The sequence below is a fragment of the Bombus pascuorum genome, chromosome 1 (genome assembly GCF_905332965.1).
Source record: "Bombus pascuorum chromosome 1, iyBomPasc1.1, whole genome shotgun sequence".
NCBI classification, from domain to species: Eukaryota; Metazoa; Arthropoda; class Insecta; order Hymenoptera; family Apidae; genus Bombus; species Bombus pascuorum.
Genome location: NC_083488.1, coordinates 27,502,504 through 27,518,041, shown reverse-complemented (window position 1 = coordinate 27,518,041; position 15,538 = coordinate 27,502,504). Strand labels below are relative to the sequence as shown.

The following is a 15,538-nucleotide window of genomic DNA, read 5'->3' as shown; positions in this document are numbered from 1 at the left end:
TTACGAAATTCGTCGTAATAGTTAATAATAATAATAGTGGGCAAAATTTCGACGCGGATAATCTTGTCGTTATATTATGCGACGCGAAATATTGACATCGTAATATGTATATAATTCGTCGAACGCGATACACAGGATCTTTCTGTCTTTATCTCTCCGATCGTCGATAGATCACGCAAGCAGCGCCTGTGCGTTGCACCTTACTTTTTTGTCCCACGAATGTCTCGGCATCTATCTTCGTTATCATGTACAGTAATCCCCAGTTAAGTACCCACTTTTCTTGTTAATTAGGATAAATCACAAAATTTCCTTAGTTCCTCCGTATATTTCTCTGTAGATCATGAATAACCCATGACAACCACCGAGCTTAGAAATTTCTTTAACTTTAAATATTTCTTCGAATCGTTAGAAATATGCAATATAGAGATTGAGAAGATAAAAGTATCAGGAATTTATATATATATACCATCACTTCTTTCTAATAAAATCCAATGTGATTTTTAGATTCTTAATCTCTATTTGAAATTTCTTCTGAACTTTTTAATTTTCCTATACATATAGATAGACTCTGGTATAGACTCCATTTCTCATGGACCCTATTCATGGACGCTTAACCGGGTGTTACTGTATACATATGCATATAATATCTAGTACCTCTGTGTGAATCCGTATACTTGTGTGTGTGTTGCGTGAGCACGCGCCAGTCTGATGTATAGGTCTGTGTTTATGTGAATACGTGTACAGTGAATCATTGATCATAGAGGACAGGGCTGTGGGCGCAGTTTCCAGGCAAGTTCCATTCAATTACAGATATATTATATCATAGCAAACATCGTGACTATTTACAATAAATACAGTCGATTAGATTATATAAATAAAATATATCGTATCGTTAGTTTAGGTTTACAGCAACACGTGACAGTAAACAATTAGATCAGCGGCGAAGTAGCATAATCTACTTAGGGTAGTGGTCGTAGTAGCTGTAGCATGACTGACTGCGCATTCATTCATCTCTTTTATACGTTTATTTCACGCGCGCACTCTCTCTAGTTTCTCTTTCATTTTTTCTTGCTCGCTCACTCTGAATAGATCACCCTCATGTTCTAACTTGTGCTCAAACTTCTGTGTTGTTCTTGATCTCGACTTCATTTTTGCTATCATTGAAGGACGAAGTTCGCTTCGCGAGAATCGAGTACACCACGTGTGGTCCGACGGATTCAGCTAGCTCGGCCATAACTATTTAATAACGACATCTCGCGTTCGTTTCCCGTACAATCCGTGTATCTTTGCGTCGTAGTGATAATTAATGCAATAATAGTTAGTAATAATGACGATCATATTCTCGTTCGAGCTTTCTCTACCCCGTTAATTCCAGAAGTATTTATATTTATATATTTATACGTATATTTATATATTTATATTTATACTCGTATTTATAAGTATGCTTCGCGTGTAAACCCCGCGATCGAAAACTTCGGGGGAACGCGTTCGTTTATCTTTTTCTTTATTTCTCTTATAGAAAGTTTTTAGCGAGACGAGACGAAACTTCACGGAAGTTAAGAGAGCGAATTTGTTCACTTGCTTTTTTTTTCATTTCGTTCCTTTTTTCTTTTACTATTTTTTTCTTCTTTAGTGCTAATTAGTTACTCGAATAGTACAGTTGAGACAAAATGGTTCTCGCGACCCTGCACGTTGAATCCGCCTTTTAAAACGCCGATCAACTCGCGCCGACCTGATCCGCTTTTAATAATTTGACACTCACTTTGATACTTCATTTCATTTCTTAGCCGTTTTAAAAAATAGTCGATTCTTTGAACGCCATTGCCGATTCAACGGTTATACACGTTATATATGTATGTATAGATTATACGAATAAACTGGGGCTCGAGGATGGGGGAACCGGAGGAATGGGACAGGTTGGAATCAAGGTTAAGGAATGTGGAGTGTTTAGAAATCCATGAATCGATGCGTGGTTTGTCCACCAATGTTCTTGTAGTCCTTTATCGCGTATAAGCGGCTCGCTCTTCCGCCAAATGGTGTGATTATGATATTGGCAGCATAAGTTCGAGAGAAAATGGCGGAAGAACGAAAGAACACGTTAATCGAATATATACGATATCGAGTATGTAAACGACAAATTTTTAACGTATTTGAGTCATATAAAAAAATGTAAAAAAAAAGATTAAAAAATCCATTTTAAATTTCGTTAGGTCACGAGAGCTTGCTTGGACCACAGAGTTTGGAGGATTTTTGATGTTCAATGCAGCTCTAAACACTCGCTTGAGTCAAAAATACGTTTATGAAGCTTTCCTATATAATCTCTTTTTTCTTTCTTCCCTTTCTTTGTTTCTCTCTCTCTCTCTCTCTCTCTCTATATATATATATATATATATATATATATATATATATACTTTGTAATTTTTCTTCGTTTATACATTCAGCGTAAGGTAATTCCTTTTTTTTATATGTTTTTTAAATTTTTCTCATCTATCCAGACGATAATGTCGCTGTGCCGCTATCTATCTGTTTTAAAAACGGCACTGTCTAAAGCCATATTCGCAAAATATTCAATGACAAGTATGTAATTTTTTGAAGAAATGCGGAAAAATAATAGGGCAGAATTGAGATTAAAAGAAAAGAGATGATAAAGAAAAATAGGTACGGTTTAAATTGAACGAAGAGCAGGTCGGAGTAGGATTATAAAGGGTGGGATTAAGAAAAGTTCAAGACTTATGCACGTGGAACGGGCAGTGATCTAGTAACTTGGGTTTTAGGGTGGAGGTTGGTGCTAAATAATATTCTTATGTACGTAGGTGTATATGGCGTTCAGTACACAGCAAAAACGATCGGTACTGACGAGCATTAAATTTAGATATACACACTTAGTATTCAGTGAAGAAACATAGTTAACGTTCCGTTATTCATATCCAGCAAGCACAAATATGCAATAATATCTCGTGTATACGTATTATTACCGATAATGGAGTTTATTCTTTCTTTCTTTCTCTTTCTCTCTCTCACACACGCACACATCTCCATTCATTTTCAATACTAATTTAAACATACAAACATCGGTTGGCTCGTCCGACATTTTTTTCTGCCTCGTCATTCTTGTCGCAGGAAGTAAAATGGCAATAGATCTTTGTTTATAGTATTCTTGTTCATCGTTCCCGCGACGATAGAATTTCTCTTTCTTCCTCTCGCTTTCTTTTGAACAACAATTCGTACGTGACGCGACATCAATTTCCGAGGAAGTGGACGCTAGCGTTAAATGAGGGGAGTTGGGTAGGACACATTCATCGTTAAAAATACGTTAGCGACGCTATGCAGTGTACGTGTGTGTGAGTGTGTGTGTACGTGTACATCGACGTCCTGTAATTAGTCACGCTCACCATTGTCGAACATTGCACCGATATTTTCTTCTTCGCACGAGAAAGCACCACTTTTATAATACACCATAAACATCGCCTCTTTCTCTCATCTTTTTCAATCACCTACTTTAACCTTTTAAATTCGGAATATCGATTTCGAAACGCGCCATGTTGATTGACCGCTTCTATCGAACGACACCAATATTCTTCCACCATCTTCTCATGTTTCATTGACACTTTGGACGCTGATCAATCGTCATTTCTAGCAAAGGACGTTGTTCTTGATCCTATTCGATACAGGGCCATTCATTGTTGAGATACACGCATGGGTATTTTTTTTACGTTCACTTGCGATAAGTATAGGTTATGTTCGTACCTATTGTGTATCTATTTTCGACAGAATCGTTTCTTTGATCGATCTTTTATCTTCTTTTTCATCTAAGTACGATTAAGGTATCGCGCGGGTAAACAATGGGCGAATGGGTTACATAAAGTTTGTTTGTTCGCGTGGTACATCGACGGTCGCGCCTCGTATCCTTATTCTATTGGAAAAAGTTTATACGTCAATGTAAAGCTATATATTGACTAGTTTCTCTCACTCGATTCGCCTCAACGACGAATGGCCTGCTTTCTGCATTCCTCTTTTCGTCGTTCTTCCCTCACGTTCAATGACGACGCGATGTCTCGTCATGATCATTCGTTAATGATGAACACACACATAATCACGTTCCATGTTTTCCTCGACAATTCCTCCTTCAGTCGTTATCGCAAGGAACTCTTTCTTGTTTCGCGAGCAGGGGAACAACAAGTTGACGAGCTCTTTGTCGTTTCCCGTAATTGCTACAAGGACGTGAGCTTCCCGGAACGTATTCTATTCTCCTAAGATGGCCGACGACGATAATATGCTTCTGCTAATTCGCGAAGAAATCGCGAGTTATGATAGCACGGTCGCGCGCGGAGACCAACTTTTCTCCGAGATGCTTACACACTACACCCTAAATCGCGGTACAATATAATCGATATAACGTTAAATGTTTTTGGCATCTTCGAAATACACAAATAGACTTTGGTATAAAACTTTTTTTTGTTTCTTTTGATAGTGTTCAGTACGTTCATACAGAGGACAGCTAGCTCGCTGCAGCTCAATCCTCTTATTCCTTTCTTCTTTGATCCGTTTCTGATCCTCTTCTTCATACTCTTCCAAATACGTCACAACACGCTCTACCTACGCCAATTCGGAAATTCCTGTTACTTCGACGATTGGACAATTCTCCTGGCAACGGCATGTGTCAGGAGAGGAGGACTCCCTGATTTAACGGTACCTTAACCCGATTAGCAGATTTTATCTAGCCACCAGAGCTTGCACGTGGGCGCGCCTCTCCTCCTGCGGCGTTTCTTGCTCGACGGGTCAACTGCCTTCTTTACGAATCGGATATTGTATGGATCCTCCGCGAGTTCAGGGTACAGTTGTGCATCGTGGATGTACTCACCTTCGTAATTGGACGCGGACCCGGATTTTAGAATCTCGTCCTGTTCGGCTACCATCCACTCAATAGCCGTTGGTGTGTTTGCTTTCAGTGCTTCACGTTCTCGATGCCAAGCCTTGCGAATGGCAGTCGCTTTGGCGTGATGTAGCAGTCTTTGTTTCTCTTTTTCAGCTGTGGTACCGTAACGCAGGTTCACTATATAGCTAGCGCCATGTATCTTCACGTCTATCAGCGAACTGCTACCACTTCCGTTCTCGCTTTCGTGGAAAGTCGTATTCACCTGACCACCTAACCGTTTTAACTGACCACGATCTTCACTAGCCCGCCAAGTTTCTTCCTTGACAAAATAGAAGGCGTCCTGCTGCGCACTGTGCACTACGAATGTGAACGGAAGGAAATACGACCGATTGAATACGGAGGTGAAAACATCACCATAGATGGCGTTAGCGGTTGGTACGCTGGACACTACGGCTTGACCATCAGTAGTCCTTGAAACCAAGATTCCTTTTCCAAATGGAGGATCCGAGGCTGCACCCAGGCGACTGGGTATCAAGTCACTGGTGTCTTTCTTCAGGGCTGAACGAGGCGGCGCTGATAAACTGACAGCGTCTCCTGAGTGTCTTTGTGCGATGTAGGCTAGGAAACCTGATTGCACACCAAGATTTCTGGATCTCTTCTTCTTGCCAAATATGGAGGTACCTGGACCCAAAGATGGCGGAACGAGACTGTCTGGAAGCTCGTCAGGGAAAAGTTGAGGGGCAAGGCTTTTCAGGTCGTAGCCGAGATGCGACAGCCATGATATGTGGTCTGAAAAAGATAGATAGGTAGATAAATAAATAGAAATATAGATAAAGATAAGAGAACTGTGATGATGAGTAAATAGTAAAATATTGATATATGTACTTCGTGACTTGAGTATTGTTTAATATAAAAATAGTTAATTCTGCATAGGTACTACTGTATTATATAGAGTAATAGACATGTATGTAATTAGATTCTCAGAGATGACTAAGTAGACGCGGTCCACTTCGAACGCGTCAATATTGACCAAACTAGCTATGCAATCACTAAATCTTCAATAAGGTATCTCTCCTTGAGAGAGGAGTAAGCTTACCAGTTGGTTGGTTTGGTCGGTCTGTGTGTCTAACATCAATAGGATCGTTTCCATTGAACCTGTATAGATGTAGATGAGTCGGAGTGTCCACTCTGTCCAGAACATTCTCCCACAAAGGAGACATCCACTGACCTATCAGTGGATCATAAACTTTGCCGTTTGGCATGTGCACTAAGGACGTTACCTGCGTTGAACAAGATTTATAAAGATGCACTTAAATATAGAATATAAAAACCTTAGATCTTTATCATTTTTATTATATTACATTAAAATATTATTATTAAAACTAAAATCCTATATACATTATATCGTTTAATAATTTTACACTATCCATCTCTAACTTACCTGATCTAAGAGTCCACCACAGAAGTCAACAGGCAAATACAAATAAGGATTCGAGTCATAAACGATATGTCCATAGGGTGATCTCATAATTTCCCTAATGCCTTCGCCATATTGGCTGAAAATCATGATTGGAGTTCCACACTGATCGGTGGCGATATAATATTTATGCCGATAGACTTGAGCGTAAATTAAGTGTCCCCTGTCATCATACACTAATGACATCAGTTTACCATCCCTTGGACTGTAAATCTGGCTGACTTCATGAGGACGTTTCTGATTGTTATAGAAAAATTGGGTGACGTTTCCGTAATTATCTTTCCTAGTAGCCAAACGATCTAGATGATCATAGTAATATCTGACATCGAATCGTCCACGTTTAGTGGCACGAACTAAAAGTCCTTTAGCGTTGTAGTTGAATCTCTCTTCTCTAGCATTCTGCACCACCAAACCTCTGTTATCATATTTATACAATCCTTCACCGAATTTGACAATCCTGTCCAAGCTATTATATTCCATAGGTATAGTGTTCCCTCGATATGTCAATGACAACATATTTCCGTTTGCGTCGTACTTGAATCCCCATGGTTCTTGAGCTTCTACCCCAGTCAGCTGACCGTCACAATCCCAGGTGTAATTTTTCACATTGGTGTAAGTGTTAACAGCAACATTGCGCGTATAAGTCCTAGTCTGGTTGATACGATCGCGAGTATCATGTGTGAATTCCATCCTGAAGACCTCCAATTGATGAATCGTCAAAGTCACTTGGGTCTCCAAAAATCTATCATCCGTGGTTCTTGAGAACAACGCAGTTCCATCGAACACGGTGGTTTCATTAGGCTGAGGTCTGGTTATCTTGAATTGTCCAATCTGCTCCAGCATACCTGTTCTAGGACTATATGCCATGGTATGAGTTGGAAGTGTCTGGCCACCGATTCTACCCTGTACGTTAATCAATCTGAAGTTTGAATCATAATCGAACGTAAACTTGGCGTTGCTGAGACCAGTCTTTGCACCAAAATCTATACGTTCCTCAACTAATAGACCAGCGCTGTATTGATAGTCCCATTTGTACTCTACGTCTCGTTCAGAGTGGATAACTTCTGAAGGTAAACCACTTTCTGTGTATCTAATTTCACTCTTTCCATCACCGTGGACAACTTCAGCAAGCTGTCCTGAAGTGTGATACCTGTAGACGATACGAGCTCCATCTCCAGGGAATACAGTTTGTAATAAGTTTCCATCATGACTATAATGTTGAAGGTAGGCTCTGCTGCTGCCTGGTGGAGTATAGGTCACTCTAAGAAATCCTAGAGAAGCCTGACAGGAAAACGAATGTTTAGTTCCCGATGGGAGAATGATATGACGTAGTCCACCATCATCGTCATATTGTAAGGTGAAATGCCTATCACTGGCCAGGGTAATATTGGATAATACGTTGAAATCGTTGTAGGTATATCGTTTGGTTCCATCCTGATTGCTAGTGACTTCAGCCAATTGTCCGTGCCTATCGTACCCATAAGACTCATCAGAGGGGCCCCATTTCCAGCTTTCTATCCGATTGAATCTATCATAAATGATACTGAGGTTGTAACCTTGTTCATGCGGTTGCCAGGTCAGAGGAAGACCAGCAGGGTCAAAGGTAACAGTCAACAATGGATTTCTTGCTTTGTCATAGAATGTTTCTCGCCTGAAAGCTTGTTCGAATTCTACACCAATCACGCGAGTGTCATTTACCCAGATTTCTCTGTTCAAAGTCTGTTGAGTGTGGCTGACATCGCCCACAAGGTTGTAGGTGGTAGTCATTGTGTTGGTTAGTTCACCTAAAGACATCAGTTGGTAGCTCCACATTGGCAACATTTCAGCCTCCACAGGTAGTGCAGCTTCTAGGAGAGGATGTTTTGTAGTGGCTGCACTTAGCACTCTGCCACCACCAGGAAGAAGGACCTCTAGGCTGCTGTTAGTGAATGCGATCGCTTTCTTGATCTTGGTACCATCAGTAATCGTTAACACCTTTGATCTTTCGTTCTTCATCTTGAATTCCACGATTCTCTGCTTATCGCCCTTTGACAAAGCTTGAAGCGGAGCTGATACTTTAACTGATAAACCTTCGTCGTCAGATAGATCTGAGAATAGCTTCAATTTTTCACCAGTGGGTAGAATGACATCAGTAACACGACCCAAACTGTCGTAATTATAGATGTACGTTTCACCGCCTCCTGATCTACTTGTCAGTAATCCAGTTGAACCATCATACGCAAGTGCAATTTCGGCTCTACCACGTTCAGACAGTTTTTCTAAAAATCCAACTGCAGAAATCTTCAATTCAGACTTGTGATCTTGCGTATTCTCTATAGAATTGACCACGCTACTATAATCCCTTAAGAACTGAATCTTATTTCCAGCACTGTCTCTCACAGTAGACAACTTTCCAAAGCTTGTATTTTTGCTATACAAGAACGAATATCGAGTTTTACCAGACGTCAAGTCCTTCGTGGAAATGTGTTGACCATATCGATTAAACACATACACTTCGTTCGATGGTGGGAAAGGAATATGGAACTCTCCACTTTCGTCGTGATTTGGAAGATAGGGTTGTAAGGCAAGAATGTGAAGGCTACCCTGATCAGCCACGTGTAGGACGCCATCTGGTGACACGGCTAGAGCAGAAATGGCGGTAAACTTGGCGTTCGACGACAATAAGGTCTCTGTACTACTGGTGTCATCGGTGCATGAACAGCTTTCCAAATCCTTAGTGCTTGGAGTAGTATTATTACATTCACATTGGCCACGCAACCGCTCTTGCTGTTGTCCAGCAAAATGAGACATTTTTCCTGAGCTATCTACAATCTTGATAGAATTTACTTTGTGTGAATCACTTTCTGCTATGTAAAGTTCTCCAGTTGGACTGAAGCTGACAGCAAGTACAGAACCAAGAACTTCATCGGATTTCTTTAGACTGGTAGTAGTCGTCGCATTCACCTTTTTCAGGTCATTATCATTGTTGTTCCCATTGCTGTTAGTGTTACTAGTGCAATGCAGGGGCGTTCCAGCTACTACACGAACTTTTAGATCACTGGTGAGTTTCAAAACGAGTCTGTCATCGATGAAGTGAAGAGATCCATCCAGAGGACTTAAGGTTAATCCAGTCGGCCATTGTAGTTGAGCTTGATGAGCAGGTATAGCACCAACGCATGGAGCTGGTGACCAGTGATTATGGTGTCCATGGTGTCCCACTAACGTGTGGATGATACCGTGGGGATCTACCGCGCGTATGTTCCTTCCATCAGCGATGTACATGGTCTTGTCGGCAGCGATAGCGATTCCTGTCAATGTTAAATGCATAGAATTAATTTATCTGTTTACTAGATTAAGAAGATGATAATAGGCAAATGAATAACTAAAACTTGATCGAAAGTTTACCTTTTGGATGAGCCAATTTGGCACGGATAGCTGGACCTTCGTCACCACAATGACTTTCGTCGCCAGGAATGCATCTTTCTCCGCTCCCGACGACGGGCTCGATATTGAGGTTAGGATGTTGGACATTCTTCAGCGACAAAGCTTTTAATATTTGATGTTTTTCTGGGTCACTGATATATAAGTGTCCGTCCGCCGGAGAAACGCAGAGATAATATTCGTAAGCCACTTGAGTTGCACTGAAAATACATATTTCAAAGCTCGTTCAGAAATTCGTTAATCTTAGAGATTAATAATACTATTAGACCATTCAGAAAGATTTCAATAAATAATTCGATCTTTCCTCTTTTCCTAAATATCTTTCTTTTCAAATTCCTATATTGCTCCAAACATACCTCAAAGTCAGAACAGTATATACATTTCCTTCGGGTGTAATCCTGCGGACTAAATTGAAGTCTCCTACATAAATGCTTCCATCTGGGCCACTAGTAAGCGCTACGGGTGTCAACAACCTAGCATCCTTAGCCAAACCATCGCAATCCTGGCACACCAAGCTTCTCTGCAGTCCAGTACCCATTACCACCTTCACTGTGCGAGGGTACTGCTTGAAATGCATCGTGGTACCATCTCCTTTTTGAAGTATGCCTTCGTGGAAGTTGTAGTGATGGTGAATGTCTAAACCCCAGCCTCCAATATCCGAGATATCTACGTCAAAGCCTTGCAACGTGGCTGTTTGTGTCTCCCAAATCACTGCTGGACAAGTGGAATGTTGATAGCCGATCGAAATTCTCGCCTGTGCCACACCATACACCTTCTGCTTGTAAACGTTTCGCTTGTTCCAGGCGAATGTGTGCGTCAAATTTGGATCTGCCTCGTAGGTCTTCGTGTGCAGTGACCCTTCGATCTCCACGTGCACGTGCACATGCGTCAGCGATTTTGGGATGAATGGCCCGGTCAGCTGCATTCTCACAGTCGATAAGTAACCAGCCGCCTGGCTGCTCTGGTACATCAAGTGTAGATTCGAGCCCGGAATGGCGATGCTCTCCTGGACGATCTGCAAGAAGAAAGGATTCAATGGGATGCTAAGCTGGAGAACGGAAACATTGTGTTTGTCAGAAATTTGGTTCTGGATTGGATATCTGAATTTTAGAACAGAAGGGCGACCTGTGTATGAAGTGTGAATATGGGATTATATGATGCATAATAATTGTACGGTAAAGGTTAGAAATTTTGGACGTTTAGGAGCAGTAGCCATATTTCGTTTTAATTGCCCAAAATTTGTGAATTATACTGTAAAAAATAAAGTTGGCTTCCAACTTATAATAATTAACGAAGAATCTAAGAGAAAATAATTTACCTGACTTTCAGCGAAGACCAAACTTTTGCCTGGAAGGTCGCCCACTTTTTCTGGCATCCAAGTGCTGACGATGATGGGCCTTAACAGCTCGTGATCGTGCTCCAGGCACGGGCCATGCTCGCTAAATAGTCCCATCGATATCCCTGGGGAGCCTATTATATTGTATGCCATAAATGGTAAGGAACTTAAAAACATAAAACACTTAAGGACGGAACAAAGACGGCACACACGAGCAGCAACGGGTCCCTTATAAATTCCTCTTTGCACGTTGAAGAAGAATGACGATGAAGCAGTAAACAATTAAATAACATTCATATTTCTTAAATATGAAAAAGAGGAAAAAAATATAAGAACTGATAAAAAAGAAAACAACAAATTGTAAATAAAGGAATTATTACAAACAACTATTATAAATAGTTATTATAAATACTTATTATAAAATAGTCATTCAATTTTTCAAACATTAGACACTTTGGACCACCGTTCATGTTTAACACCAATTGATTCCGTGACACGACAAAACGTGAAAAAAAGGTAGAAAAACAAAAAGAAAAGTAAGTAATAATTAGAGATTCATACTTACCGACAGCTGGACTCGGAGGTTGGTTAGATTTATGAGATTCGCCTTCCTCGTTAAGGGTCATCACCACAGGAGGCAGAACCACTATTTGATTCCATGGCACGAATACCGTCCTCGTGAGGGGTTTGAAGGGGCTACGCTGGAACTGAAGCGTCACCGCACCGCCTCCGTTCACCAACACGTCGAACCTAATCGAAGTACGTAAATGCATTTCAAACTATACCTTAGCTTCCGGTATTACATCGGGTTTACGGGCTATGGATGATCGATAAAGGATACGCGTCACTAGAACCTCTTAACCGTCTCGAAATTCACGATTCTGGGGTTAATTTTAATGTTCAGTAGTAACTCTCTCCTAATTTATTTTATGGACCAAAAACTCTCACGAGTGAGTTTGATGTTCTTCGATGTACGCTGAATGAATTTTTGCGAATAGAGAAATTAAATGGGATTTGGATGCTATAGTAAAATATAGAGCTTAAAATCTCCAGTGGCTAAACCTTTGGAAGCTCAAATTGAAATAAACATTTTCAGCAATATTTATAACTATATATTCTTTTACCAACAGCAAAACGTTTTAATCGTCCAAGGAGCATGTGGATATAAAAATTTCTAACAATATGTGTCCAAACATCTTTACTGGCTTCTAAGGGAATGCTCGAGCTATCATTGCCCTCTATTCAAAATTGTTTCTGTAACTTTCATTTAATCGCGCGTTCTCGTCACGAAGCGACATCGACAGGTAGCAAGCTGAACTATGCCATTGGGTCCAGTTCGCCGCAACTTTTACCTGGACATGTTTGAAATCCGATTTGAAAGTCCTCTGTCGCATTACAAGCACAGAAATCATAGGAACGTTTCGCGTACAAGAGATTCAATCATAAGCCGTACTCGCAATCAAGCAACGACAAACGCGTATTTATCAGACAGTCTAGCTGCAATAACTGCCAATCTATCACAGTCCTGTATTCATTAACCCGTGAATACAACGAGGGAATTCTACCTCGAACTTCTCTTTGGGATTACATGAAACTGCAAGTTAAGGGGGAGAGAGAGAGAGAGAGAGAGAGAGAGAGAGAGAGAGAGAGAGAGAGAGAGAGAGAGAGAGAGAGATGACGCTAATGAGTAAGACAGATAGATAGGTAGAAGCGGAACCGTTATCGTTTCGACGAGTTCCGTCAATGTATAATTTCTCTCACGTTCACAGTTCACTATATTATGGTAAAATTTTGCCAGCGATCCAACCGGAGGGGGTAGCAAGGGATAGACACAGGTCAGACTAATCACACAGGTTTGCACGGAGTAATTAGGAAGCTTTCGACATCATTAGCTCGAGCTTTGATGTGGTTTACCAGGCCAACTCCTCCAGCTCCGTGTTTCAGGATTATCCTCGCCAGGATTACTATATACCTGTTTGATATAGGTGTTTCACCATCTACCCATACTCCATCCAGTTTCCCCATACCCTTCATTACAATGCACCCTTGATCCTATTAGGAAGGACGCCCAAGCTGCCATACACGCCCATCAGGCGCAAATACTACTATATTACCCCATATGTTTGTGTATCTATTGATATGCAATTCTGACTTTTCTGTTTCTCCCTTTTTTTTTTTTTTTAACAGGGGTGAAGATATTGGGTTGGGTTATTTGATTGGACGGTGTGAACTGATGAAGTACTGATTTGGATTTTGTATAGTGTAAGAATTTGATTTGAATGTGGGTTGGTAGACATGTGTCTGCTGTTCCTTTCATCTCCTAGTAATTTTGATATACGAGAATATAGAAATCTGCTACAGAAATTATGTATATAAGATTCCTATCTATGTATGTAGTAATTATATAAAAATCTATTATACGTATATATAATTGGTAAGCTGAACTGAAATTGACAATTATCTTTGTGCAGTCAATCGAGTGAATTTCATGTATAATTTCAATCGCTATTTTTTGTGATACAAAGTAAAAATTAGTACTCACCATCCATCAGCTCTGGTTAACGTGAATCCAAAGCGAGGGTCCCTGTCCACGGATACCCTGATGCCTACTATTCCAATTCCTTGTTCGGTTACAACTTGGCCTCGCATCACCGCAACTCGACTGTTATAAATCAAAGATATATCGAGATCTTTCGAGATCGGATCGTATCGTTGATCCGCTGAACCGTGGCACGCTGATTTAAAACATTTCAAATCCTATCGTGTACCAATCGACAGTAATGAAATTCCAATATAAAGAGAAAGAAACTTTTTAGTTTTTACATCATCGAAAAAGAATAAGAGAGAGGGAATATACCTATATTACAAATTCTACAATTTTTTCTGTATAAAAATAAAAATAGATTCAACAGGAAAAAGAAAAAAAGAAAATTCTCTGGACTAAAATTCCGATCGTGGAACGCATGTATTCCAAAACAAAGTTGTCGAGAGCGCGAACAATCGATTTTGTCTGTCAAATCAGCTTCCGCGGTCAACGGTTCAATGCGATCCAATATTCTCACTTCGCTGCCAATACAATCCGCAACTCCATTCGAGTCGGCCTTTACCGGCCGCGATAGTTCGCGCAAGAGGAGTTAATGCCACTGGTTGAATCCAAAAGCGATACAAATTGATTTTACAAACGGAACAATGCGCTCGGCATCGCGTGTACGCAGCGAACCCAGATGTCGCCAGCGTCAGTTTCTCGATCATGCTTACAGGTTAGCTGTCGCATCGTATTGGCAACGACGCGGGAACATTTTCTTTCAGTCACATTCACTTTCTTGCAATTTGCATGGTATTTTGTTCATGGTTGCATTCTTTTAAGAGGTTTTGTTCATTTCTTCTTTTTTTGCTTGACTGTGGGTAGTTGTTCTTTTTTTTAAAAGAGTATCGAGCAGATTGTCAATTCGGGAGCAAAAAAGAACACGATCGTCCTGAGGCAGGATAATAATAATAATAATAATAAATAAAGGGCGGGTAGTAAACTTTCGTGAGAGTAGAACTGCATGCATATATAATCATGTATAAATAGATATGTAATAAAGGCAATGAAAATATGTACGTAATAAGTTTCAGGGCTGGATTATCTGCGATATATAAAAGTTGGAGTATGTTGAAGCTGAATATTTTAAGCGATTTGTGTAATAGTGCTGAATATAATGAGATCGATATAGGTAGGTAAGATAATAATAATAATGATGATAATAATATATAGAGAATATGCTGTGAATCGGTTGCATACGTACGCAGCTTGTTATGGGGCGCTGTGTAATGAGCAACGACATTTCTGAACGAAGATATTATACACGGTGATTCTTAATTACCCATGTCTATATGTTCGTGAGACACTGATTTAAGTAAAGAACGGAACTGAAAGAAATTATAATATTAATAATCATTTATAATTATTTTATCTATAAAAATTATGCAGATTATATTTAAAGTGCGAACTGTACAGTTGGAAGCTGCGACTAATTAAAAAATTTACGCCATGTTTGTTGGAAAATTGTACAAAAAAATTGATCGGAGAATGCTATATGAAAATTCAACAATACCTAAAAATCACAATCAGGTTGGTATCAGTGATTAGATATATTTCATAAATGCCTCTCGCATTTGTAGAATATGGAGAAAGTATTCTATATCCGCAAATAAAAAACATTTTAGAAGACCGAGAAATTCGATAACTTTTCATTCTTGAGACTTAATAATGTATAAAGAAAACAATTATAATAGAACGTATTTTTTTTTTTTTAAAGATAATTATATACTTATAGCTGAAACAAATCACGATAGATTTGTTCTCACATAAAGAAATTCAAATTTAAAGTATTTATTGTAAGTTATCCTCTTTAGTTCATTACAGTTCATGAAACGTAAAAACACC

The 15,538-nt window shown here is 39.8% G+C and overlaps 1 protein-coding gene across 9 annotated transcripts in view; it reads right to left on the bottom strand.

Annotated features, from left to right (window-relative positions):
- Nucleotides 1-794: 794 nt before the first annotated feature.
- LOC132908869 (teneurin-a) overlaps nucleotides 795-15,538 on the bottom strand; it is a 709,702-nt gene continuing 694,958 nt past the window's right edge. For 8 of the 9 annotated variants that reach the window (XM_060963257.1, XM_060963275.1, XM_060963301.1 and 5 more), the window contains 8 exons: nucleotides 13,652-13,771; nucleotides 11,675-11,859; nucleotides 11,092-11,243; nucleotides 10,130-10,788; nucleotides 9,738-9,973; nucleotides 6,318-9,640; nucleotides 5,973-6,156; nucleotides 795-5,665 (listed from right to left, as the gene is read on the bottom strand). In XM_060963257.1, coding sequence (XP_060819240.1) covers nucleotides 4,704-5,665; nucleotides 5,973-6,156; nucleotides 6,318-9,640; nucleotides 9,738-9,973; nucleotides 10,130-10,788; nucleotides 11,092-11,243; nucleotides 11,675-11,859; nucleotides 13,652-13,771 — 5,821 coding nt within the window. In that variant the 3' untranslated portion in view covers nucleotides 795-4,703. The remainder of the gene's footprint in view (nucleotides 5,666-5,972; nucleotides 6,157-6,317; nucleotides 9,641-9,737; nucleotides 9,974-10,129; nucleotides 10,789-11,091; nucleotides 11,244-11,674; nucleotides 11,860-13,651; nucleotides 13,772-15,538) is intronic. The other variant, XM_060963282.1, reaches the window with a different exon arrangement.